We start from the raw sequence: 25,526 nt of genomic DNA on the forward strand, positions 1-25,526 counted from the left end.
GCAGGACTGTCGTATGAGGAGAGATTGGGTTGACTCGGCCTGTATTCACTCGAGTTTACATAAGAACATAAGAAATAGGAGCAGGAGTAGGCCAATCGGCCCCTCGAGCTTGCTCCGCCATTCAATAAGATCATGGCTGATCTGATCCTAACCTCAAATCTGAATTCATGTCCAATTTCCTGCCCGCTCCCCGTAACCCCTAATTCCCTTAGGAAGAATGAGAGGGGATCTCATTGAAACATATAAAATTCTGACAGGGCTAGACAGACTGGATGCAGGGAGGAAGTTTCCCCTGGCTGGGGGGTCAAGAACGAGGGGTCACAGTCTCAGGATACGGGGAAGGACATTTAGGACTGAGATGAGGAGAAATTTCTTCACTCAGATGGTGGCGAACATGTGGAATTCTCTACCACAGAAGCCTGTGGAGGCCAAGTCACTGAATATATTTAAGAAGGAGTTAGATAGATTTCTAGACACAAAAGGCATCAAGGGTAAGGGGAGAGAGCGGGAATATGGTATTGAGATAGAGGTTCAGCCATGATCATATTGAATGGCGGAGCAGGCTCAAAGGGCCGAATGGCCTACTCCTGCTCCTATTTTCGATATTTCTATGTTTCCACACATACCTGTGGTGTATAATTTGATACCAGCTATGCTGAGCCTTCATAATGCACTGGGCAGACTCGCTTCGATTACGGTGTCCAGTTTTTGGTCATCACCTGGTACATACATTGGAGGGGATGCAGAGGAGAGTAAAAAGGCTGACAGTTACAAAGCAAGTGAGCCATGAGAAATGACAAGAGAACTTTAAACTCGGCAATGTAGAGAGAAGGTGGTTCCTGCTGGGGGCCTGATCAAGAGGGATAATGTAAGCCCAAGATATTCCTGAGGCTGGCTGAGTCTGGGGACATTGGGGTGGGGGGAGGAGCTGGCTGAGTCTGGGGAAGGGGCCTTGGCTGAGCCTGGGGGGAAGGGGGGGGGGTCCTGGCTGAGTCTGGGAGAGGGGCTGGCCCAGTCTGGGGGGTCCAGGCTGGTCGAGTTGAAATACCGGAGGGCTGAGCTGAAATGGTCCTTTTATGTTCACTCATATCTTATGTAATAAAGTGCTTCCCTATTTTAAAAAGTAAACTGCTGAGCGTCCAATTGTCTTCACGTTTACAGGACAAGAAGTGTTAGTTGTTGAAAATAATGCATTTCCCGTTATCCTTTATTTGTACTGAGTTTGTAAGTCTGAGCTCAAATAGGTGGTGACTCAGTGGGACCAGGTTCCACCGTACAGTGCGGTTATAATGAATGAATGAGTCACACAAAGACGCCATTCCCACTTGGTTAAGGTGCTGCTTTCACAAAACGATCAAAACTGAAAATCTAAATGCTAGCCCAATACAAACTGCGTAATGCAAAGTTCGGTCATTTCATTAAATAGCCGGTGATTGTATTCTGCTATCTGCTAATTGGGCCACAAAATTGTCAACTCTAGTTAACACAAAGAAAAGTCCCATCAGGAGATCAAGCTCACTCGCTGGCCTCTTCCCCAGCATTCGCCCAGAGCTGGGCACCATAGCCGTGATGGGGGCTGGCTCCTCTACCTCCATCTGCTCACTCGATCTACTCCCTTGGGCCTTGTTATCACTCTCACTCCGACATTCTCCTCCTGCGACGCCATCAACAATTTCCGTATCGATCAGCAATCCGGGCATTGGACAGTCCGATAAAAAGGAAAAGAGTAAGTAAAGTGAGTGTTGGTCCTCGAGAGAGTGAGTCTGGGGAATTAATAATGGAGAACAAGGAAATGGCGGATGAATTGAACAGATATTTTGTGTCCGTCTTCACTGTAGAGGATACAAATAACATGCCAGAAATAATTGTGAATCAAGAGGTGAAAGGGAGGGAGGAATTTAAAACATTTACAATCACCAGGGAAAGGGTTCGGAAAAAATTATTAGAACTAAAAGCTGACAAGTCCCCAGGCCCTGACAGACTTCATCCTCGGGTCTTAAAAGAAGTGGCTGCAGAGATGGTAGATGCATTGGGATTAATTTTCCAAAATTCCCTAGATTCTGGAAGGGTCCCATCAGATTGGAAAATAGTGAATGTAATTCCTCTATTCAAGAAAGGAGGGAGACAGAAAGCAGGAAACTACAGGCCAGTTAGCTTAACATCTGTCATAGGGAAAATGCTAGAATCTATTATTAAGGAGGTTATAACAGGGCACTTAGAAAATCTCAATGCAATCAGGCAGAGTCAACACGGCTTTGTGAAAGGGAAATCGTGTTTGACTAATTTATTAGAGTTCTTTGAGGAAGTAACAAGCAACGTGGATAAAGGGGATCCTGTGGATGTGGTGTACTTGGATTTCCTGAAGGCTTTTGACAAGGTGCCACATCGAAGGCTACTACACAAAATAAGAGCTCATGGTGCAGGGGGTAACATATCAGCATGGATAAAGGATTGGTTAGCTAACAGGAAACAGAGAGTAGGCATAAATGGGTCATTTTCAGGTTGGCAAGATGTAACGAGTGGAGTGCCACAGGGATCAGTGCTTGGGCCTCAACTATTTACAATCTATATCAATGACTTGGATGAAGGGACCGAATGTATGGTTGCTAAATTTGCTGATGACACAAAGGTAGGTGGGAAGGTTAGTTGTGAAGAGGACATAAGGAGTCTGCAAAAGGAAATAGATAGGTTAAGTGAGTGGGCAAAAATTTGTCAGATGGGATATAATGTGGGAAAATGTGAACTTGTCCACTTTGGCAGGAGGAATAGAAAAGCAGTATATTATTTAAATGGAGAGAGATTGCAGAACTCTGAGGTACAGAGGGATCTGGGTGTCCTAGTACATGAATCACAAAGTTAGTGTGCAGGTACAGCAAGTGATTAGGAAGGCAAATGGAATGTTGTAATTTATTGCAAGGGGAATGGAATATAAAAGTAGTGATGTTTTGCTACAGTTGTACAGGGCATTAGTGAGACCACATCTAGAATACTGTGTGCAGTTTTGATCTCCTTATTTAAGAAAGGACATAATTGCTTTGGAGGCGGTTCAGAGAAGGTTCACTCGACTGATTCCTGGGATGAGGGGGTTATCTTATGAGGAAAGGTTGGACAAGTTGGGCCTGTATACACTGGAGTTTAGAAGAATGAGAGGTGATTTTATTGAAACATATAAGATCCTGAGGGGACTTGAAGGGGTAGATGCTGAGGGGATGTTTCCCCTTGTGGGAGAGACTAGAACTAGGGGCCACAGTTTAAAAATAAGGGGTCTCCCATTTAAGACGGAGATGAGGAGAAATTTTTTTTTTCTCAGAGGGTCGTGAGTCTGTAGAATTTCCTTCCCCAGAGAGCGGTGGAGGCTGGGTCATTGAATATTTTTAAGGCTGAGTTAGATAGATTCCTGATTAACAAGGGAGTCAAAGGTTATAGTAGGTAGACGGGAAAATAGGGTTGAGATCACAATCAGATCAACCATGATCTTATCAAATGGCAGAGCAGGCTCGACGGGCCGAATGGCCTACTCCTGCTCTTAATTCATATGTTCGTACGTATGTTCGTATGATCCACATTAACATTGAATCTAAAGCACGTCTCCTGCCAGTGGCAAGCAGCAACTCGCGCTCAAAGAAGTTCACTGCTCCAGTGTCAGCTGTCAGAGCCTGTGCAGGGTCCTCGCCCGTGTCACCTGCAGGAGCAGCTTCCTCTGCTGCTGGGGAGAGTTCATAGAAGTTACAACATGGAAACAGGCCCTTCGGCCCAACATGTCCATGTCGCCCAGTTTATAAAACTACGCTAGTCCCAATTGCCTGCACTTGGCCCATATCCCTCTATACCCATCTTACCCATGTAACTGTCCAAATGCTTTTTAAAAGACAAAATTGTACCCGCCTCTACTACTGCCTCTGGCAGCTCGTTCCAAACACTCACCACCCTTTGAGTGAAAAAATTGCCCCTCTGGACCCTTTTGTATCTCTCCCCTCTCACCTTAAATCTATGTCAAAGGACTCTGGTATCAGACTCTGCTTTCAGCTGCCCTGTTGATGAATGGATCATGAGGATTGTCCGCAGAGCATCCAACAAAACTGGTCCACCTGCTTCATACGATAACTTTTCACACTAAAGGATACCGTAGTATGGTCGTTACTGGACCAGTAATCCAGAGAGCTAGACTAATAATCTAGGGAACGTGAGTTCAAACCCCACCACGGCAGTTTCAGAATTTGAATTCAGTTCCAAAAATATCTGGAAATAAAAAGCTAGTAACAGTAAAAGTGACCGTGAAACTGTTGGATTGTCAGAAAACCGGAACTGATTTATTAACGTCTTTTAGGGAAGGAAACCTGCTGTCCTTACTTGGCCTGGCCTATACTTGACTCGAATCCCACATCAATGTGGTTGACTCTTAACTACCCTCTTAAAGTGGCCCTGCAAACCACTCAGTTATATCAAACCACTACAAGGTATACGGGACAGTGACCTGGGCATCGAATCAGGACACAACGAAGGCATACCCAGCCTAGTCGACCCTACAAAGCCCTCCTCACTAACATCTGGAGTCTGGTGCTAAAGTTGGAAGAGCTGTCCCACAGACTAGTCACAGAATCATATCAATCAGCCAACGTCCCAGACTCGTCTATCACCATCCCTGGGTATGTCCTGTCCCACCGGTAGGACGACCCCCCCACAGAGGTGGCGCACTGTGGTATACATTCGGGGGAGAGGCCCTGGGAGCCCTCAACATTGACTCCGGACCCCACAAAGTCTCATGGCTTCAAGTCAAACATGGGCAAGGAAACTGCTGATCACCACCTACCACCCTCCCTCAGCTGATGAATCCATGGAATAGCACTTGGAGGAAGCACTAAAGGTACCAAGGGCACAGAATTTACTCTGGGTGGAGGATTTCAATGTCCATCACCAAGAGTGGCTCAGTAGTACCACCACTGTTTGAGCTGGCTGAGTCCTGAAGGACAGAGGTGCCAGACTGGGCCTGCGGCAGGTGGTGAGAGAACCAACACGTCCTCACCAATCTAACTGACACAGATGCATCTATCCATGATGGTATTATTAGCAGTGACCATCGCACAGTCCTTGTGGAGATTAAGTCCCGTCTTCACACTGACGACATCCTGCACCATCTGCACTAACCACAGCAAAGGCTACCCCTCCCAACAACATCCCGGCTGTAGTGCTGAAGATTTGTGCTCCAGAACTAGCCATGCCTCTAGCCAAGCTGTTCCACAACACTGGCATCTACCCGACAATGTGGAAAATTGCCCAGGTATGTCCTGTCCACAAAAAGCAGGACAAATCCAATCTGGCCAATTACCGCCCCATCAGTCTACTCTCAATCATCAGCAAAGTGATGGAAGGTGTCGACGACACTGCTATCAAGCGGCACTTACTCACCAATAACTTACTTACCAATGCTCAGTTTAGGTTCTGCCAGAACCACTCAGCTCCAGACCTCATTACAGCCTTGGTCCAAACATGGACAAGAGAGCTGAATTCCAGAGGTGAGGTGAGAGTGACTGCCCTTGACATCAAGGCAGCATTTGACCAAGTGTGGCACCAAGTAGCCCTAGTAAAATTGATGTCAATGGGAATCGGGGAAAACTTCAGTGGCTGGATTCAAACCTAGCACAAAGGAAGATGGTAGTGGTTGTTGGAGGCCAATCATCTCAGCCCCAGGACATCGCTGCAGGAGTTCCTCAGGGCTACAATGAGATGGAATTCCAGAAATGTTATCACTCACCCAGGTGTTGATGTTTACAGGGAGGAAGGCGCTTGATTTGTGTGACAGGTTTTTTTAAGTAGCTGATGAGTAACGCAGAAATAATTCTTCAAGGTTAGTGAAGCATGACTGAGTGCCAGTACCCTTGCCTCTGCACTGTCGGAGGTGCCGTCTTTCAAATGAGATGTTAAACTGAGTCTGCCCTCTCAAGTGGACATAAAAGATCGCATGGCACTATTTCGGAGAAGAGCTGGGGAGTTTTTCCCGGTGTCCTGGCCAATATTTATCCCTCAACAAACATCTAAAAACAGATTATCTGGCCATCATCACATTGCTGTTTGTGGGACCTTGCTGTGCGCAAATTGGCTGCCACATTTCCTACATTACAACAGTGACTACACTTCAAAAGTACTTCATTGGCTATGAAGTGAGTTGGGACATCCTGAGTTTATGAAGGCACTTCCTTCCTACTCCCCCTTCCACCTCAGTGGATGATCATTCACATCTAGTCTCCATCCTTTATCTCTTGGCTTGTATTCTCTTGAGTTTCGATGGTTGAGGGGTGATCTAATCTAGGCCTTTAAAACATTAAAGGGAATCAATAGAGTAGATAGAGAGAAACTATTTCCTCTGGTGGGGGAATCCAGAACAAGGAGACATAATCATAAAATTAGAGCTTGGCCATTCAGGAGTAAAATCAGGAAGCACTTTTCCACACAAAGGATAGTGGAAATCTGGAACTCTCTCCCCCAAAATGCTGGGGGACAATTGAAATTTTCAAGACTGAGAGTGAAAGCTAGCTCGAAATATGAAAACAGATAGTAAGAGCTTCTACAGGTTTTTAAAAAGGAAAAGAGTAAGTAAAGTGAGTGTTGGTCCTCTAGAGAGTGAGTCTGGGGAATTAATAATGCAGAATAAGGAAATGGCGGATGAATTGAACAGATATTTTGTGTCCGTCTTCACTGTGGAGAATATAAATAACATGCCAGAAATAATTGTGAATCAAGAGGTGAAAGGGAGGGAGGAACTTAAAACATTTACAATCACCAGGGAAAGGGTTCTGAAAAAATTATTAGAACTAAAAGCTGACAAGTCCCCAGGTCCTGACGGACTTCATCCTCGGGCCTTAAAAGAAGTGGCTGCAGAGATAGTAGATGCATTGGGATTAATTTTCCAAAATTCCCTAGATTCTAGAAGGGTCCCATCAGATTGGAAAATAGCGAATGTAATTCCTCTATTCAAGAAAGGAGGGAGACAGAAAGCAGGAAACTACAGGCCAGTTAGCTTAACATCTGTCGTAGGGAAAATGCTAGAATCTATTATTAAGGAGGTTATAGCAGGGCACTTAGAAATCTCAATGCAATCAGGCAGAGTCAACACGGCTTTGTGAAAGGGAAATTGTGTTTGACTAATTTATTAGAGTTCTTTGAGGAAGTAACAAGCAACATGGATAAAGGGGATCCTGTGGATGTGGTGTACTTGGATTTCCAGAAGGCTTTTGACAAGGTGCCACATCAAAGGCTACTACACAAAATAAGAGCTCATGGTGTAGGGGGTAACATATTAGCACGGATAAAGGATTGGTTAGCTAACAGGAAACAGAGAGTAGGCATAAATGGGTCATTTTCAGGTTGGCAAGATGTAACGAGTGGAGTGCCACAGGGATCAGTGCTTGGGCCTCAACTATTTACAATCTATATCAATGACTTGGATGAAGGGACCGAATGTATGGTTGCTAAATTTGCTGATGACACAAAGGTAGGTGGGAAAGTAAGTTGTGAAGAGGACATAAAGAGTCTGCAAAGGGATATAGATAGGTTAAGTGAGTGGGCAAAAATTTGGCAAATGGAGTATAATGTGGGAAAATGTGAACTTGTCCACTTTGGCAGGAGGATTAGAAAAGCAGTATATTATTTAAATGGAGAGAGATTGCAAAACTCTGTGGTACAGAGGGATCTGGGTGTCCTCGTACATGAATCACAAAAAGTTAGTATGCAGGTACAGCAAGTGATTAGGAAGGCAAATGGAATGTTGTCATTTATTGCAAGGGGAATGGAATATAAAAGCAGAGATGTTTTGCTACAGTTGTACAGGGCATTGGTGAGACCACATCAGGAATAGTGTGTGCAGTTTTGGTCTCCCTATTTAGGAAAGGACATAATTGCTTTAGAGGCAGTTCAGAGAAGGTTCACTCGACTGATTCCTGGGATGAGGGGGTTATCTTATGAGGAAAGGTTGGACAAGTTGGGCCTGTATACACTGGAGTTTAGAAGAATGAGAGGTGATCTTATTGAAACATATAAGATCCTGAGGGGACTAGAAGGGGTAGATGCTGAGGGGATGTTTCCCCTTGTGGGAGGGACTAGAACTAGGGGCCACAGTTTAAAAATAAGGGGTCTCCCATTTAAGACGGAGATGAGGAGAATTTTTTTCTCTCTGAGGGTCGTGAGTCTGTGGAACTCCCTTCCCCAGAGAGCGGTGGAGGCAGGGTCTTTGAATATTTTTAAGGCTGAGTTAGATAGATTCCTGATTAACAAGGGAGTAGACGGGGAAGTAGGGTTGAGATCACAATCAGATCAGCCATGATCTTGTCAAATGGCACAGCAGGCTCGAGGGGCCGAATGGCCTACTCCTGCTCTTAATTCGTATGTTCGTGCATTCGTATGATAGATCTTTGTTAGGTAAGGGTATCAATGGCTACGGATCAAAGGTGGGTAATGGAGTCGAGGTGCAGACCTGCCATGATCTGACTGAATGGTGGAACAGGCTCGAGGGGCTGAATGGCCTCCTCCAGTCTGCCTGTGGGGTGACCACCTCCTGGAGCGCGTGTTCCAAAAAATCCCTCTGCCTCCTATGTGTGTTGCAATGTTTCCTACTGATCCTTAAATTCTGATCTTGAACGAATGCAGTTGGAGACATTTCCTATGCGTGTGTGTGGTCTGAAAACTGGAACCATCCAGGAACCCCCACATTTAGCCAGGGTTGCAGTTATCCTAACGCTGTCACTCCTTTTAACCATTAGCTAACTTCCACAAAATATAGTAAATAAATCAAACCCACGTTAACGCAGAGAGTTTAATTACTTACAATACACTCCCAAGGAGGAACTTTGCACTAAAAAGAATTCAGGCTCAGCTCCAACCCCATAAATTCCAAAGCCACACCCATAGTAACAGTTGAAATTTAAAAAGAAAGTAAGACTTGCATTTATATAGAGCCTTTAATAACCGCATGATCTAAGACCTAAAGCTCTTTACAGCCAACAAAGTTTAGTCACTGTTGCAATGTAGAAAACATGGCAGCCAATTTGCGCACAGCAAGATCCCACAAACAGCAATGAAATAAATGACCCAATTATCTGCTTTGGTGATGGTGATAGAGGGATAAATATTGGCTAGAACACCAGGGAGAACACCCCTGCTCTTCTTCAGAATAGTGCCATGGGATCTTTTATGTCTACCTGAGAGGCAGACGAGGCCTCGATTTAACGTCTCCTCCGAAAGATGACACCTCCGATAGTGCCGCACTCTCTCAGTACTGCACTGGAGTGTCAGCCTGGATTATGTGCTCAAGCCTCTAGGACTTGAACCCACGACCTTCGAACTGAGAGGTGTGAGTGCTACCTCTGAACCTCGCCTGACAGGACTGAGATTTAAAAACTCAATACAAAGAAATGAAGCGTAGTTAATCTTCCCTCCCCTTGACTCTACATGCCCTTGTAACAGATGTGTTAAAATTGGGTACAATATTCAATTAACTTTTGATTCAAGCTCCATGCTGGGATTTGAGTGCATAATCTCGGCTGACTTTTCAGTGCAGTCCTGAGAGCTTGCTGCCTTGCTGGAAATGCATTCTTTCAACTGAGACGTTAAATTAAGGCCTGCGTAGGTGAACATAAAAGATCCACTGGCACCTTTCAAAGAAAAGCAGGGACTTCTCCTGGTGTCTTGGCCAACATTTCTCCCTCAACCAACAGTGCAATATTTTACCTGGTCACTCACTGATTTGCTGTTTGCGGGATCTTGCTGTCAAATTTGATTACATAACAGTTACTACAGATCAAAAGTAATTCATTGGTTTTCAAACACTTTGGGATGACCTGAGGATGCGGTGCAGTGCTATATGAATGCAAGTCCTTTCTCCTTCCATCTTTAACCAATTGTCACCAGTACAGATATGAGAGTGCAATGGGCCAATGCTTCAGGCAGAGAACGGTCCTCTGCTCTATGCATAGCGAGGCCCCACAAAAAATTCAACAGAAATGTAAGAGAGCTTCAGTTGCACCTCTGACATTGCATCTCCAGAACCAATGCAAGTGCTGCTACTTGAGGCAGAAGTGGCCAAATGGCATAGATGCTGTCTGGCGATGCCGCTGCAGTGACCCTCCTGCCCAGTGCTTGGCCTACTTATACACACCATCCGCAGTCACTAAATCAGTGCAGCCATGGCTCAGTGGGTAACACTCTCGCCTCTGAGTCAGAAGGTCATGGGTTCAAGTCCCATTCCAGAGACTTTGAGCACATAATTCAGGCTAACGCTCCAGTGCAGTGCTGAGGGAGTGCTGCACTGTCAGAGTGTGCCGTCGTTCCAATGAGACGTTAAACTGAGGCCCAGTCTGCCCCCTCTGGCACATATAAAAGATCCCATGGGACTATTTTGAAGCAGAGCATAGGAGTTCTCCCCGGTGTCCTGGCCAATATTTATCCCTCAATCAACATAAGTAAAAACAGATTATCTGGTCATTATCACATTGCTGTTTGTGGGATCTTGCTGTGCCCAAATTGGCTGTTTCCTACATTACAACAGTGACTACACTTCAAAAGTACTTCATTGGCTGTAAACCGCTTTGAGACGTCATGAAAGCCGTTATATAAATGCAAGCAAGTCCTTCCTTTTCGATCAGGGAATAGTCTCAGCAAAATGGTTGCTGTTTGTGACTCTAACGCACTTTGTGCATTATTATTTTAAAGTGGAACCAACTGTTGTCGAAACAGCCTTGTAGATAAAAGTTGCTCTAATATTGGTTGTGCAGTAACATTAACCCCAACAACAACTTGCTTCACAGGAGCATTATCAAACAAAAATATACACCGAGCCAAAGAAAGAGACATTAGGACAGATGACCAAATGCTTGGTCAAAGAGGTATGTTTTAAGGAGCGTTTTAAAGGAGGAAAGGTAGAGAGGCGGAGAGGTTTGGGGAGGGAATTCCAAAGCTTAGGGCCGAGATGGCTGAAGGCACGGCTCCCAATGGTGGAGCAAGGGAAGTGGGGAATGCACAAGAGTTCTGAAGTATGGTGTAACTTTAGATGAATTTGCATGACTCTTAAGATAGATGACATTGGAATCCTTGTAACCTGATCTGTCGTTAATATACCTGAAATAGGAACATATCTCATCATAGATCACACCCATTGACTGTTTCCATTTCACTGAATGTAACTATGAAGCATCTTGACTGGTTTATGTGTGCTGTGATATTGTACGCAAGGTGATTTAAGGGCCATCGAATTAAACACTGAAACAAGCTTCCAAACTTCAATAAATAGGATTGATATGGGAAATGCAGACTCCAATAGAATAAGAATTGTTTCTGCAAGGTAGAGCCTGCACGAAACTCACAGAACTCGGTGTATACCACTACTCCACCAGCAGCAGAGTTAGGTATTACACAAGAGACGATTATATCATGCATCGGTAATAATTCACTGCTCTGCTAAAAATTCAGATGTCACTTTGCTTTTCCTTTTAAAATTAAAAATCAATTAATTGCGAAGTATAAAAGAACTAGAATGCATGATTTTGAACCGAAAAAATCAACATTTTCAGAGGGAGCATGTGCCTGGATCCCTTAGAAATAACCACATATTTTATACCTTCAACGTTGGAATATCCCACTTCAGACTTTCGTTTACTTATGTTGTCTTTTTTGGTCCAATAGAATTAAACTTAAACAAAACCAGTTACATTGGTATGAGGGGTGAGTTGGCTAAGGTAGATTGGGAAATTAGATTAAAAGATATGACGGTAGATAAGCAATGGTGAACATTTAAAGAAATATTTCATAACTTCCATTGAGGATTAAAAACTCCACGGGAAAAGTGATCCATCCATAGCTAACTAAAGAAGTTAAGGATAGTATTAGATTAAAAGAAGAGGCTTATAATGTTGCCAAGAAGAGTAGTAAGCCTGAGGATTGGGAGAGTTTTAGAAACCAGCAAAGGGTGACTAAGAAATTGATAGAGGGAGAAAATAGAATTTGAGAGTAAACTAGCAAGAAATATAAAAACGGATTGTAAGAGCTTCTACAAGTATGTGAAAAGGAAGAGAATAGCAAAAGTAAATGTGGGTCTCTTAGAGGCTGAGACAGGAGAAATTATAATGGAGAATAAAGAAATGGCAGAGACGTTAAGCAAATATTTTGTATCTATCTTCACAGTAGAAAACACAAAAAACATACCAGAAATGGTGGGGAACCAAGGGTCTAATGAGAGTAAGGAATTTAAAGTAGTTAATATTAGTAAACAAAAGGTACTGGAAAAATTAATGGGACTTAAAGCCGACAAATCCCCTAGACCTGATGGCCTACATCCTAGGGTTCTAAAGAGGTGGCTGCAGATATAGTGGATGTGTTGGTTGTGATCTTCCAAAATTCCCTAGATTCTCGAATGGTCCCAGCGGATTGGAAGGTAGCAAATGTAACCCTGCTATTCAAGAAAGGAGGGAGAGAGAAAACAGGGAACTATAGGCCAGTTAGCCTGACATCAGTCGTCAGGAAAATACTGGAATCCATTATTAAGGACGTGGTAACAGGGCACTTAGAAAATCAAAATATGATTAGGCAGAGTCAACATGGTTTTATGAAAGGGAAATCGTGTTTGACAAATCTACTGGAGTTTTTTGACAATGTAACAAGCAAGGTAGATAAAGGGGAACCAGTGGATGTAACATATTTGGATTTTCAAAAGGCATTCGATAAGGTGCCACATAAAAGGTTGTTACACAAGATAAGGGCTCATGGGATTGGGGGTAATATATTAGCATGGATAGAGGATTGGTTAACGGACAGAAAACAGAGAGTAGGGATAAACGGGTCATTTTCAGGTTGGCGGGTTGTAACTAGTGGGGTACTGCAAGGATCAGTGCTTGGGCCTCAGCTATTTACAATCTATATTAATGACTTGGATGAAGGGACCAAGTGTAATGTATCCAAGTTTGCTGACGATACAAAGCTAGGTGGGAAAATAAGCTGTGAGGAGGATACAAAGAGACTGCAAAGGGATATAGACAGATTAAGTGAGTGGACAAGAAGGTGGCAGATGGAGTATAATGTGGGGAAATGTGAGGTTATTCACTTTGGTAGGAAGAATAGAAAAACAGAATATTTTTAAATGTTGAGAAACTATTAAATGTTGGTGTTCAGGGAGATTTGGGTGTCCTCGTACAAGAAACACAGAAAATTAAAATGCAGGTACAGCAAACAATTAGGAAGGCGAATGGAATGTTGGTTTTTATTGCAAGGTGGTTGGAGTACAAGAGTAAGGAAGCCTTACTATAATTGTACAGGGCTTTGGTGAGGCCGCACCTGGAGTACTGTGTACAGTTTTGGTCTCCTTATCTAAGGAAGGATATAGTTGCCTTAGAGGTGGTGCAACGAAGATTCACTAGATTAATTCCTGGGATGAGAGGGTTGTCCTATGAGGAGAGATTGAGTAGAATGGGCCTATACTGTCTGGAGTTTAGAAGAATGAAAGGTGATCTCATTGAAACATACAAGATTCTGAGAGGGCTTGATGGGGTAGATGCTGAGAGGCTGTTTCCCCTGGCTGGAGTGTCTAGAACTAGGGGGCATTGTCTCAAGATAAGGTGTCGGCCATTTAGGATTTAGATGAGGAATTTCTTCACTCAGAGGGTTGTGAATCTTTGGAATTCTCCACCCCAGAGGGCAGTGGATGCTCAGTCACTGAATCTATTCAAGAATGAGATTGATTTATGGACTCTAGGGGAATCAAGGAATATGGGGATTGGGCAGGAAAATGGAGTTGAGGTTAAGGATCAGCCATGATCTTATTGAATGGCGCAGCAGGCTCAAGGGGCCATATGGCCTACTCCTGCTCCTATTTCTTATGTTCTTGTGTTCTTAAAGCAATGTTGTATATACTAACCATTTAAGTTACAAAGCCCTTGTAACTACTTACATAGAATTACATACAGCCTACAGCACAGAAGCTGGCCATTTGGCCCAACTGGTCTATGCTGACGTTTATGCTCCACATGAGCCTCCTCCCACCCCTCTTCATCTCACCCTATCAGCATATCCTTCTATTCCTTTCTCTCTCATGTGCTTATCTAGGTTCCCCTTAAATGCATCTATGCTATACGCCTCAACTACTCCTTGTGGTAACAAGTTCCACATTCTAACCACTCTCTGGGTAAAGATGTTTCTCCTGAATTCCCTATTGGATTTATTGGTGACTATCTTATATGGCCCCTAATTTTGGTCTCCCCACAAGGGGAAATAGCTTCTCTATGTCTACCTCATCGAACCTCTTCATAATTTTAAAGACCTCTATTAGGTCACCCCTCAGCCTTCTCTTTTCTAGAGAAAAGAGCCCAAGACTGTTCAGCCTTTTCTAATAAGTTTATCAGGTGCCAGCTGTGGCTCAGTTGGTAGCACTCTTGCCTCAGAAGGTCGTGAGTTCAAGTCCCACTCCAGAGACTTGAGCACATAATCTAGGCTGACACTCCCAGTGCAGTACTGAGGGAGTGCTGCACTGTCGGAGGTGCCATTTTTCAAGTGAGACATTAAACCGAGGCCCCATCTGCCCTCTCAGGTGGATGTAAAAGATCCCATTGCACTATTTTGAAGAAGAGCAGTGGAATTCTACCCGATGTCCTGGCCATTATTTATCCCTCAACCAACATCGCTAAAAACAGATTATCTGGTCATTTGTTATATTGCTATTTGTGGGAGCTTGCTGTGCACAAATTGACTGCCATGTTTCCTACATTACAACAGTGATCACACTTCAAAAGTATTTTGTTGGCTGTAAAGCGCTTTGGGATGTGTTGAGGTCATGAAAAGCGCTAGATAAATGCAAGTCTTTTAACCCTCTCAGCTCTGGTATAGTCCTTGTGAATTTTTTTTGCACCTTCTCCAGTGCCTCTATATCCTTCTTATAATATGGAGACCAGAACTGTGCACAGTATTCTATGTGTGGTCTAACCGAGGTTCCATACAAGTTTAACATAACTTCCAAGCAGTGTGTGGCCTTCTTATTCTTCATACCAAAATGTAACACCTCACACTTATCTATTTTGAAATTCATTTGCCAATTACATACCCATTCTGCAGGTTTATTAAAGCCTTCTTGTATTTTATCGCAGTCTTGTTCGGTATTAACTGTACCCCCCCAATTTGATGTCCCCAAATTTTGAAATTGTACTTCTGATTCCCAAATCCAAATCGTTAATGAAAATTGTGAACAACAGTGGTCCCAGCACTGATCCCTGTGGAACACCACTTCCCACTTTTTGCCAGTCTGAGTAGCTACCTTTAACCTCTAGTCTCTGTTTTCTGTTCTGTAGCCAACTTGCTATCCAGTCTGAGTTCATATTGACCATGAGACCCACCTCCTGCTCCCTCGACCCTATTCCAACCAAACTGCACCCCACCCAACTTCCCTTCCGGGCCCCAATGTCAGCTGATATTGTTAACAGTTCCCTCTCCTCCAGTACTTTCCCCCTCCCCTTCAAATCTGCTGACATCACCCCCTCCTCAAAAACCCCACCCTTGACCCCTCTGCCCTTGCAAACTATCACCCAATCTCCAACCTCCCTTTCCTCTCCAAAATCTTTGAACGTGTTGTCGCCTCCCAAATCCGTGCCCACCTTTCCCGCAACTCCATGTTTGAATCCCTCCAATCAGGTTTCCGCCCCTGCCACAGTACTGAAACGACCCTTATCAAAGTCACAAATGACATCCTATGTGACTGTGACCATGGTAAACTATCCCTCCTCATCCTTCTCCACCTGTCTACAGCCTTTCATATGGTTGACCACACCATCTTCTTCCAATGCCTCTTCTCTGTCGTCCAGCTGGGTGGGACTGCACTCGCCTGGTTCCTTCTTATCTATCCAGTCGTAGCCAGAGAATCACCTGCAATGGCTTCTCTTCCTGTTCCCACATTGTTACCCCCAAGGATCTATCCTTGGCCCCCTCCTAGTTCTCATCGACATGCTGCCCCTCGGTGACATGATCTGAAAACACGATGTCAAGTTCCACATGTACACTGACAACACCCAGCTCTACCTCACCCCCTCCACTCTCTCTGATTTGCCACACTGCTTGCCCGACATCCAGCACCGGATGAGCAAAAATTTCCTCCAATTAAATATTGGGAAGACCAAAGCCATTGTCTTCGGTCCCCGCCTCAAACTCCGTTCCCTAGCCACCGACTCCATCCCTCTCCCTGACCACTGTCTGAGGCTGAACCAAACCGTTCGCAACCTTGGCGTCCTATTTGACCCTGAGATGGGCTCCCATCCACATATCTACTCCATTGACAAGACACTTACTTCCACCTCCGTAACATCGCCCGCCTCCACCCCTTGCCTCAGATCATCTGCTGTTGAAACCCTCATCCATGCCTTTGTTACTTCTCGACTTGACTATTCCAATGCTCTCCTGGCCGGCCTCCCATCTTCCACCCTCCATAAACTTGAGCTCATCCAAAACTCAGCTGCCCGTATCCTAACTCACACCAAGTCCCATTCACCCATCACCACTATGCTCACGTTGGCTCCCAATCCGGGAAGACCTTGATTTTAAAATTCTCATCCTTGTTTTCAAATCCCTCCATGGTCTCGCCCCTCCCTATCACTGTAACCTCCTTCAGCCCTACAACCTTCCGAGATCTCTGCACCCCTCCAATTCGTGCCTCTTGCACATCCCTGATTTTAATCACTCCATCATTGGCGGCCATGCCTTTAGCTGCCTAGGCCCTAAGCTCTGGAATTCCCTCCGTAAATCCCTCCGCCTCCCTACCTGTATCTCCTCCTTTAAGATGCTCCTTAAACCTACCCTTTTGACCAAGCTTTTGGTCACCTGTTCTATTATCTCCTTATGTGGCTCGGTGTCAAATTTTGTTTGATAATCACTCCTGTGAAGCACCCTACAATGTTTTGCTACGTTAAAGGTGCTATATAAATGCGAGCTGTTGTTGTTGTTGTTGTGGTGGTGACTTGTCCCCTGACTCCACATGCTTTCATCTTGTTGTGAGTCAAACTTATCGAAGTCCTTTTGAAAATCCTAATATATTATATCCACCACATTACCCTTGTCTACTCTTTCGGTTACTTCTTCAAAGAATTCAATAAGGTTGGTCAAGCATGACCTCCCCTTTTGAAATCCATGCTGACTAATAAAAACATAAGAACTTAAGAAATACAAACAGGAGTAGGCCATACGGCCCCTCGATCCTGCTCCACCATTCAATCAGATCATGGCTGATCTTCAACCTCAACTCCACTTTCCCACCCAATTCCCTTAGAATCCAAAAATATATCGATCTCAGTCTTGAATATACTCAACGACTGAACATCCACAGCCCTCTGGGGTTGAGAATTCCAAAGATTCACAACCCTCTGAGTGAAGAAATTCCTCCTTATCTCAGTCCTAAATCACCCACCCCCTATCCTGAGACTATGCTGCCTAGTTCTAGACTCTCCAGCCAGAGGAAACAGCCTATCAGCATTTACGCTGTCAAGCCCTCTAAAAAATTTTTATATGTTTCAATGAGATCACCTCACATTCTTCTAAACTCCAGAGAGTATAGATCCATTCTACTCAATCTCTCCTCATAGGACAACCCTCTCATCCCAGAAATTAATCTAGTGAACCTTCGTTGTACCCCCTCTAAGGCAAGTTTATCTTTCCTTAGGTAAGGAGACCGAAACTGTACACAGTACCCCAGGTGTGGTCTCACCAAAACTCTAGAATTGTAGCAAGACTTCCTTACTCTTGTACTCCAACCCTCTTGCAATAAAGGCCAACATACCATTTGCCTTCCTATTTGCTTGCTGTACCTGCATGTTAACTTTCTGTGGCTCATGGACAAGGACACCCAAATCCCTCTGAATACCAACATTTAATAGTTTATCACCATTTAAAAAATATTGAGGGAAAAATTGAATAGGGGCGTTTTTGGGCGTGGGTAGCGTGATGTGCTATTACCCTGCGCCCAATGGCCCCTGCGCAGGCAGGACGCGAGTTTCGACCCACCCAAGGACTTACCTGCAATCAGCGTTCCTTTCCAGGCCTTGCATGTGGAATCAGTAAAATTTGCACTTTCCACCACCAGAGGGAACGCAATCTCTTAAAGGGAGGATGTCACTTAGAAATCTCTTAAAGTTAGCTGGTACCTGTTATTTGCTAAAAATAACAGTCTACTGTCTTCATGGAGTCAGAACAGAGATCAGACATTGCACACATAAAACACAGATGCAGGTCCCATCCCTATGTTTACACACTGATGAATTATGTTAAAACATTGAATAAAGGTTGTGCACCACTAAATCCCACATGCTCCAATCTGCACGCCAGACTTCACCAATCTGCCGATCTAAGTTGGTACCAGGCCTGCGAGAGTGCATGCACCAAAGTTCTCTGCTGATGCACTAGAGACCTTGGTGCAAGAGGTGGACTGAAGGAGGGACATCCTATATCCGTGGGGTGGGGGGGGAGAAGAGCCCCTCCAGACATATACTCAAAAGGCAGTGGGGGACGAAGTCAATACCAGACGCACAGCATCATGAACATGGATGCAGTGCAGGAAGAAGTTCAATGCTTTGACACGAGTGGTCAAGGTGAGTGAGGTCAACTGTCAAGTGGCCTCTCCTACCAACTGCACCACACACTACACCCCCGTCACCCACATACCAATAAACTCTTTCCATCAGTACTAAACTCTTCCAATCAGATGCTTCCTCTCACCCTTACACATTACCACTGTTTCAAGCCGCCCACCCACAACTCACAGGCCACACACACTGGCAGCTATTCAACCATGACAGGCACATCACCCAGACACATGTCCCACGTTCTTGCAGGAGAAGGTAGTGCATATCAGGAGGTAGCATGTGGCAGTGGCATTTAGCCCCTCGAGCCTGTTCCACCATGCAATGAGATCATGGTGGACCTGTGACCTAACTCCATATACCCGCCTTAACCCCAAATCCCTTAATCCCCTTGGTTCACAGAAATCTATCAATCTCAGATTTAACATTCACAAGTGAGCTAGCATCAACTGCCATCTGCAGAAGAGCGTTCCAAACGTCTCCCACCCTTTGCATGCAGAAGCATTTCCTAACTTCACTCCTGCACGTCCTGGCTCTAAATGTTATGCTATGCCCCCGCGTCCTAGTATTCAAGTCTAGGAGACCTCCAAAAACAGTTACAAATGTCTTGGCAATAATCCAGCACTAACCTGTAAATCATGCATGGTCCCTTTAAATAGTGCTGGTGGGGGGTCCTGCAGGCACTCTAAGACATGTTCAGATGGTCGGGGTTAAGACTGTGCATTGAGTTAAGTGTTAAGACCCAAAATGGTGTGTATCACTTTAAATCAGCATTGCACACTGATTGAAGCCATTTTCTTCCTACTTTACATGATTCCAGCGTTTGTTATCTGCGCCTGCGCTAACTCCTATACCAAGATGGCGTCCAGTGCATGTCATGCTGGAAACGTGCATGCACATCCAAGACACCATCTTGGATGTCGGAGAGACCATGTAGTGCAGAAACAATGGGCGTTACACGGCCCAATTTAGCGCCCATTCTGTTTTTCTATTCTTCTTACCAAATTGAATAACCTCACATTTCCCCACATTATACTTCATCTGCCCACTCACTTAAACTGTCTATATCCCTTTGCAGACTCTTTGTGTCCTCCTCACAGCTTACTTTCCCACCTAGCTTTGTATCATCAGCAAACTTGGATACGTTACACTCGGTCCCTTCATCTAAGTCATTAATATATATTGTAAATAGCAGAGGTCCAAGCACTGATCCTTGCAGCACCCCACTAGTTACAGCCTGCCAACCTCAAAATGACCCGTTTATTCCTACTCTCTGTTTTCTGTCCGTTAACCAATCCTCTATCCATGCTAATATATTACCCCCAATCCCATGAGCCCTTATCTTGTGTAACAACCTTTTATGTGGCACCTTATCGAATGCCTTTTGAAAATCCAAATATACGACATTCACTGGTTCCCCTTTATCTACCCTCTAGTTACATCCTCAAAAAACCCTAATAGGTTTGTCAAACATGATTTCCCTTTCATAAAACCATGTTGATTCTGCCTAATCATATTTTGATTTTCTAAGTGCCCTGTTACTACTTCCTTAATAATGGATTCCAGCATTTTCCCGACGACTGATGTCAGGCTAACTGGCCTATAGTTCCCTGTTTTATCTCTCCCTCCTTTCTTGAATAGTGGTGTTACATTTGCTACCTTCCAATCTGCTGGAATCTTTTTAATATTTTCGGTTTCTAGATGTTCTTCTATTACATCTTTGAGTAAAGATTCCATTACCTTTCTTACCACTGACGTTAAGCTAACTGGTCTATAGTTCCCTGGACTTGTTCTATCTCCCTTTTCAAAAATAGGAATAACATTATCTGTTCACCAGTCCTCTGGCACTATTCCCATTTCTAATGAATTTTTATATATTTGTAATAGTGCCTCTGCTATCTCTTCCCCAACTTCTTTTAATGTGCGTGGATGCAATCCATCTGGACCAGGGCTCTTAACTTTAAATTTGATTAGTTTTCAATTATCTCCCACCTTTCTATCTTAAATGTCTTTATAGCTTTTTTGATCTCCTCTTCGAATGTTGTATCCACCATGTTAGTCTCCCTGATAAATACTGAGGCAAAGTAATTGTTCGATATTTTTGCCATTTCGTTGTCATTACCTGTGAGTTTATCTTGTGCATCCCCTAATGGCCCTATCCCTCGCCTGATTTTTCTTTTGTGATTTATGTTTCTGTAGAATACTTAACTATTTCTTTTTATATTCTTTGATATTTTAATTTTGTGGTTCCTCTTTGCTTTCCTAATTGTATTTTTGACTTCTTTCCTAACATTATCGTATTCTTCATGTAATTATTTTTAAATGGCGGTTGTGACCATTTTGGAGGCTGTGTCAAGCTGTTTTAGTTGAAGTTGGTGGCTGTTTTTTGCTGGTTGCCTACCTTGGCTCGCTGTACCAATGCCAAGTTGGGGTTGAAGGACCTAGGAATCTCCACTGAAGAATCAGACACTCCACTCTCTATGTACTTCATCAGCCAGTTGAAGTATATATAGAGAGTGTTATATGGGGGTGGAGAGAAGGGGACGGTTGTGTGGCAGTTAAATTGCTGGACATGAGTTCAAATTCCACTACAGCAGTTTGAGAATTTGAAATCAGTTTCAAAAATCTGAAAATAAAAATCCAATGTCAGTGATCATGAAGCGGTCAGAATGGAAATTCTAGGAGTCGGGGGCACGGTCTAAAAAATTAGAGCCAGACCTTTCAGGAGCGAGATTAGAAAACACTTCTACACACAAAGGGTTGTAGAAGTTTGGAACTCTCTTCCGCAAACGGCAATTGATGCTAGCTCACTTGCTAAATTTAAATCTGAGATAGGCAACCAAAGGTATTAAGGGATATGGGCCAAAGGCAGTTAGATCACAGATCAGCCATGATCTTATCAAATGGCGGAGCAGGCACGAGGGGCTGAATGGCCTACTCCTGTTCCTATGTTCCTAGAATGTCATATAATGTTCACTAGTGTTCTTTCGGGAATGATATTTGCTGTTCTTACCCAGCCTACCCATACACCATGACTCCTGTTTGATTCTGAACAGCCCTCAGCTGAGAGGCTCCTCACTTGTATCAAAGTAATTGAAGGCGGCGGCCGACGCCCCACCTGCACCTCCTCAGGGCGGGTGGAGATGGGCAGGAAGGGCCGGCCTGGGGAGCCATGCCCACAGTCAGAGAATGGGTTTTTAAAAAATAGACACGGAGCAGGTTTGGCAGCTTCTGGAGGGAGAAAATGGAGGTTAACATGTTCGATCATATCAGGCACCATCTGATGGTCAGTGGCTGATTGCAGCGTGCGGACAATCTGTGAGCCGGGGCGGGGGGGGATGTGTTCGGGGGGGGGGGGGATGTGTTCGGGGGGATGTGTTCGGGGGGGGGATGTTCGGGGGGATGTGTTCGGGGGGGGATGTTCGGGGGGATGTGTTCAGGGGGGGGGATGTTCGGGGGGATGTGTTCAGGGGGGGGGATGTTCGGGGGGATGTGTTCAGGGGGGGGATGTTCGGGGGGATGTGTTCGGGGGGGGATGTTCGGGGGGATGTGTTCGGGGGGGGATGTTCGGGGGGATGTGTTCAGGGGGGGGGATGTTCGGGGGGATGTGTTCGGGGGGGGATGTTCGGGGGGATGTGTTCGGGGGGGGGGGATGTTCGGGGGGATGTGTTCGGGGGGGGGGATGTTCGGGGGGATGTGTTCGGGGGGGGGGATGTTCGGAGGGATGTGTTCAGGGGGGGGGATGTTTGGGGGGATGTGTTCGGGGGGGGATGTTCGGGGGGATGTGTTCGGGGGGGGATGTTCGGGGGGATGTGTTCGGGGGGGATGTTCGGGGGGATGTGTTCAGGGGGGGGGATGTTTGGGGGGATGTGTTCGGGGGGGGATGTTCGGGGGGATGTGTTCGGGGGGGGGGATGTTCGGGGGGATGTGTTCGGGGGGGGATGTTCGGGGGGATGTGTTCAGGGGGGGGGATGTTTGGGGGGATGTGTCCGGGGGGGGGGATGTTCGGGGGGATGTGTTCAGGGGGGGGGATGTTTGGGGGGATGTGTCCGGGGGGGGGGATGTTCGGGGGGATGTGTTCGGGGGGGGATGTTCGGGGGGATGTGTTCAGGGGGGGGGATGTTTGGGGGGATGTGTCCGGGGGGGGGGGATGTTCGGGGGGATGTGTTCAGGGGGGGGGATGTTCGGGGGGATGTGTTCAGGGGGGGGGATGTTCGGGGGGATGTGTTCGGGGGGGGGATGTTCGGGGGGATGTGTTCGGGGGGGGATGTTCGGGGGGATGTGTTCAGGGGGGGGGATGTGTTCAGGGGGGGGGATGTTCGGGGGGATGTGTTCAGGGGGGGGGATGTGTTCAGGGGGGGGGATGTTCGGGGGGATGTGTTCGGGGGGGGGGATGTTCGGGGGGATGTGTTCGGGGGGGGGATGTGTTCGGGGGGATGTGTTCGGGGGGGGGATGTGTTCGGGGGGGGGATGTGTTCGGGGGGGGGATGTGTTCGGGGGGGGGATGTGTTCCGGGGGGGGATGTGTTCAGGGGGGGGATGTGTTCAGGGGGGGGATGTGTTGTTGGGGGGGGATGTTCAGGGGGGGATGTGTTCGGGGGGGGGATGGGATGTGTTGTTGGGGGGGGATGTTCAGGGGGGGATGTGTTCGGGGGGGGGATGGGATGTGTTGTTGGGGGGGGATGTTCAGGGGGGGATGTGTTCGGGGGGGGGATGGGATGTGTTGTTGGGGGGGGATGTTCAGGGGGGGATGTGTTCGGGGGGGGGATGGGATGTGTTGTTGGGGGGGGGATGTGTTCAGGGGGGGATGTGTTCGGGGGGGGGATGTGTTGGGGGGGGGATGTGTTCGGGGGGGGGATGTGTTCGGGGGGGGGATGTGTTCGGGGGGGTGGGGGTGGGGGATGTGTTCGGGGGGGGATGTGTTCGGGGGGGGGGATGTGTTCGGGGGGGGGATGTGTTGGGGGGGGGGATGTGTTCGGGGGGGGGGGGGATGTGTTCGGGGGGGTGGGGGTGGGGGATGTGTTCGGGGGGGGATGTGTTCGGGGGGGGGGGATGTGTTCGGGGGGGGGGATGTGTTGGGGGGGGGATGTGTTCGGGGGGGGGGGGATGTGTTCGGGGGGGGGATGTGTTCGGGGGGGGGGGGGATGTGTTCGGGGGGGGGATGTGTTCGGGGGGGGGGGGGATGTGTTCGGGGGGGGGGGGGATGTGTTCGGGGGGGGGATGTGTTCGGGGGGGGGGGGATGTGTTGGGGGGGGGGATGTGTTGGGGGTGGGGGATGTGTTCGGGGGGGGGGGGATGTGTTCGGGGGGGGGGGGATGTGTTCGGGGGGGGGATGTGTTCGGGGGGGTGGGGGATGTGTTCGGGGGGGGGGGGGGATGTGTTCGGGGGGGGGGGGGGATGTGTTGGGGGGGGGATGTGTTGGGGGGGGGGAGCTGGGTTTGGTTTGCTGACATTAGGCAGAGTTCAGCTCTCTTGTTTTGTAAACAATCGGGGAGTTTTAAACAAGCCGAAAGTAAAACTATGAACTCGGAATATATGAGGGTGATGGTTGGAGATAAAAGGCCGAGACTCCCACGCCCCTCTGACGTTGTTGGGTGATTAATGAGCCAAAATATTCTTCCGCTTCTTGAGCAGCGGAGAGAGGAGAGAGCGGGACCGAGAGAGAGACCCCGGGCACGGCACCCCGTCCGACCCCCACCCCACCGCCCCGGGCACGGCACCCCGTCCGACCCCCACCCCACCGCCCCGGGCAGGGAGCCGGGCCGAGCCGGGCCGAGCCGGGCCGGTCGATGGAAGCGGCTGTGAGCGGAGCCTGAGCCGGAGCCTGAGCCTGAGTGCGAGATGCGGGGCTCGGTGTGGCGGCTGATCGTGCTCTCCGTGCCCTGTCTGCTCGCTGTGCCCCTGGGCGCGGTCAAGGACCGATGTACCTGGTCAGGTGAGTGCGCCCTCAGCCTCAGCCCGCGACTGTTCTTTAATCAAACGCTTTTTTTTCTTCTTCAAATCGTTTTTATTCTTCTTGAGTTTCTGTGTGTTTTTTTGTTGGAGTTTCCCCTCTCTCCTCCTTCCCACCCCCGCCCCCCGGATTTTACGCTGTTGCGCCAGAGTTTGGAGCGAGTCCCAGACTCCACGCAGTGTGTTTGCTGGTGACTGAAGACATGATTCCCGTGGGTGAGCAGACTTACAGTAAAACTGCAAGAAGGTTCCTCGCCTACATGTGTCAGGCGAGGACCCTCGGTCAGCCCCACATGTGTCAGGCGGGGACCCTCGGTCAGCCCCACATGTGTCAGGCGAGGACCCTCGGTCAGCCCCACATGTGTCAGGCGAGGACCCTCGGTCAGCCCCACATGTGTCAGGCGAGGACCCTCGGTCAGCCCCACATGTGTCAGGCGAGGACCCTCAGTCAGCCCCACATGTGTCAGGCGAGGACCCATGTGTCAGGCGAGGACCCTCGGTCAGCCCCACATGTGTCAGGCGAGGACCCTCGGTCAGCCCCACATGTGTCAGGCGAGGACCCTCGGTCAGCCCCACATGTGTCAGGCGAGGACCCTCAGTCAGCCCCACATGTGTCAGGCGAGGACCCTCGGTCAGCCCCACATGTGTCAGGCGGGGACCCTCGACCGGCCCCAGGCGGGGACCCTCGACCGGCCCCACGCGTGTCAGGCGAGGACCCTTCAGTTCTTGACAAAGTACACACAAAACATGAACCCATCTTTGCTCTTTACAGATTTTTGATGTGCACTCCTATGAATCTGCTATTTGTGGGGTCTATATGTCAAAAGCAAAGCTCATTGTCATTGTGTCCACAGAGTCCAGCTCCCCAGTTCAAGTGTAAGAGTAGGAGAGGGGTACACAGATATTTCTCTCTTCTGTGCCGTATGGCACATGAGACAACCCATCTCTTCTACTGACTTTAGATCCTGGATTTTTCCTGTAACAATGC

At 47.1% G+C, this 25,526-nt stretch overlaps 1 protein-coding gene and 1 long non-coding RNA gene across 2 annotated transcripts in view; one reads left to right on the forward strand and one right to left on the reverse strand.

The window, feature by feature from the left end:
* Positions 1-1,189: 1,189 nt before the first annotated feature.
* On the reverse strand, positions 1,190-24,651 carry LOC137332843 (uncharacterized). The gene is made up of 2 exons (XR_010965750.1): positions 24,514-24,651; positions 1,190-1,654 (listed from the first exon to the last, which is right to left on the reverse strand). It is a non-coding gene; the product is annotated as an uncharacterized lncRNA (long non-coding RNA).
* Positions 24,196-25,526, forward strand: part of LOC137332842 (interleukin-13 receptor subunit alpha-1-like) — a 38,542-nt gene continuing 37,211 nt past the window's right edge. The window contains exon 1 of the mRNA XM_067996778.1: positions 24,196-24,521. Within this exon, the coding sequence (XP_067852879.1) occupies positions 24,428-24,521 (94 nt within the window). The 5' untranslated portion in view covers positions 24,196-24,427. The remainder of the gene's footprint in view (positions 24,522-25,526) is intronic.

This window comes from Heptranchias perlo, chromosome 15 (assembly GCF_035084215.1).
Source record: "Heptranchias perlo isolate sHepPer1 chromosome 15, sHepPer1.hap1, whole genome shotgun sequence".
NCBI lineage: Eukaryota > Metazoa > Chordata > Chondrichthyes > Hexanchiformes > Hexanchidae > Heptranchias > Heptranchias perlo.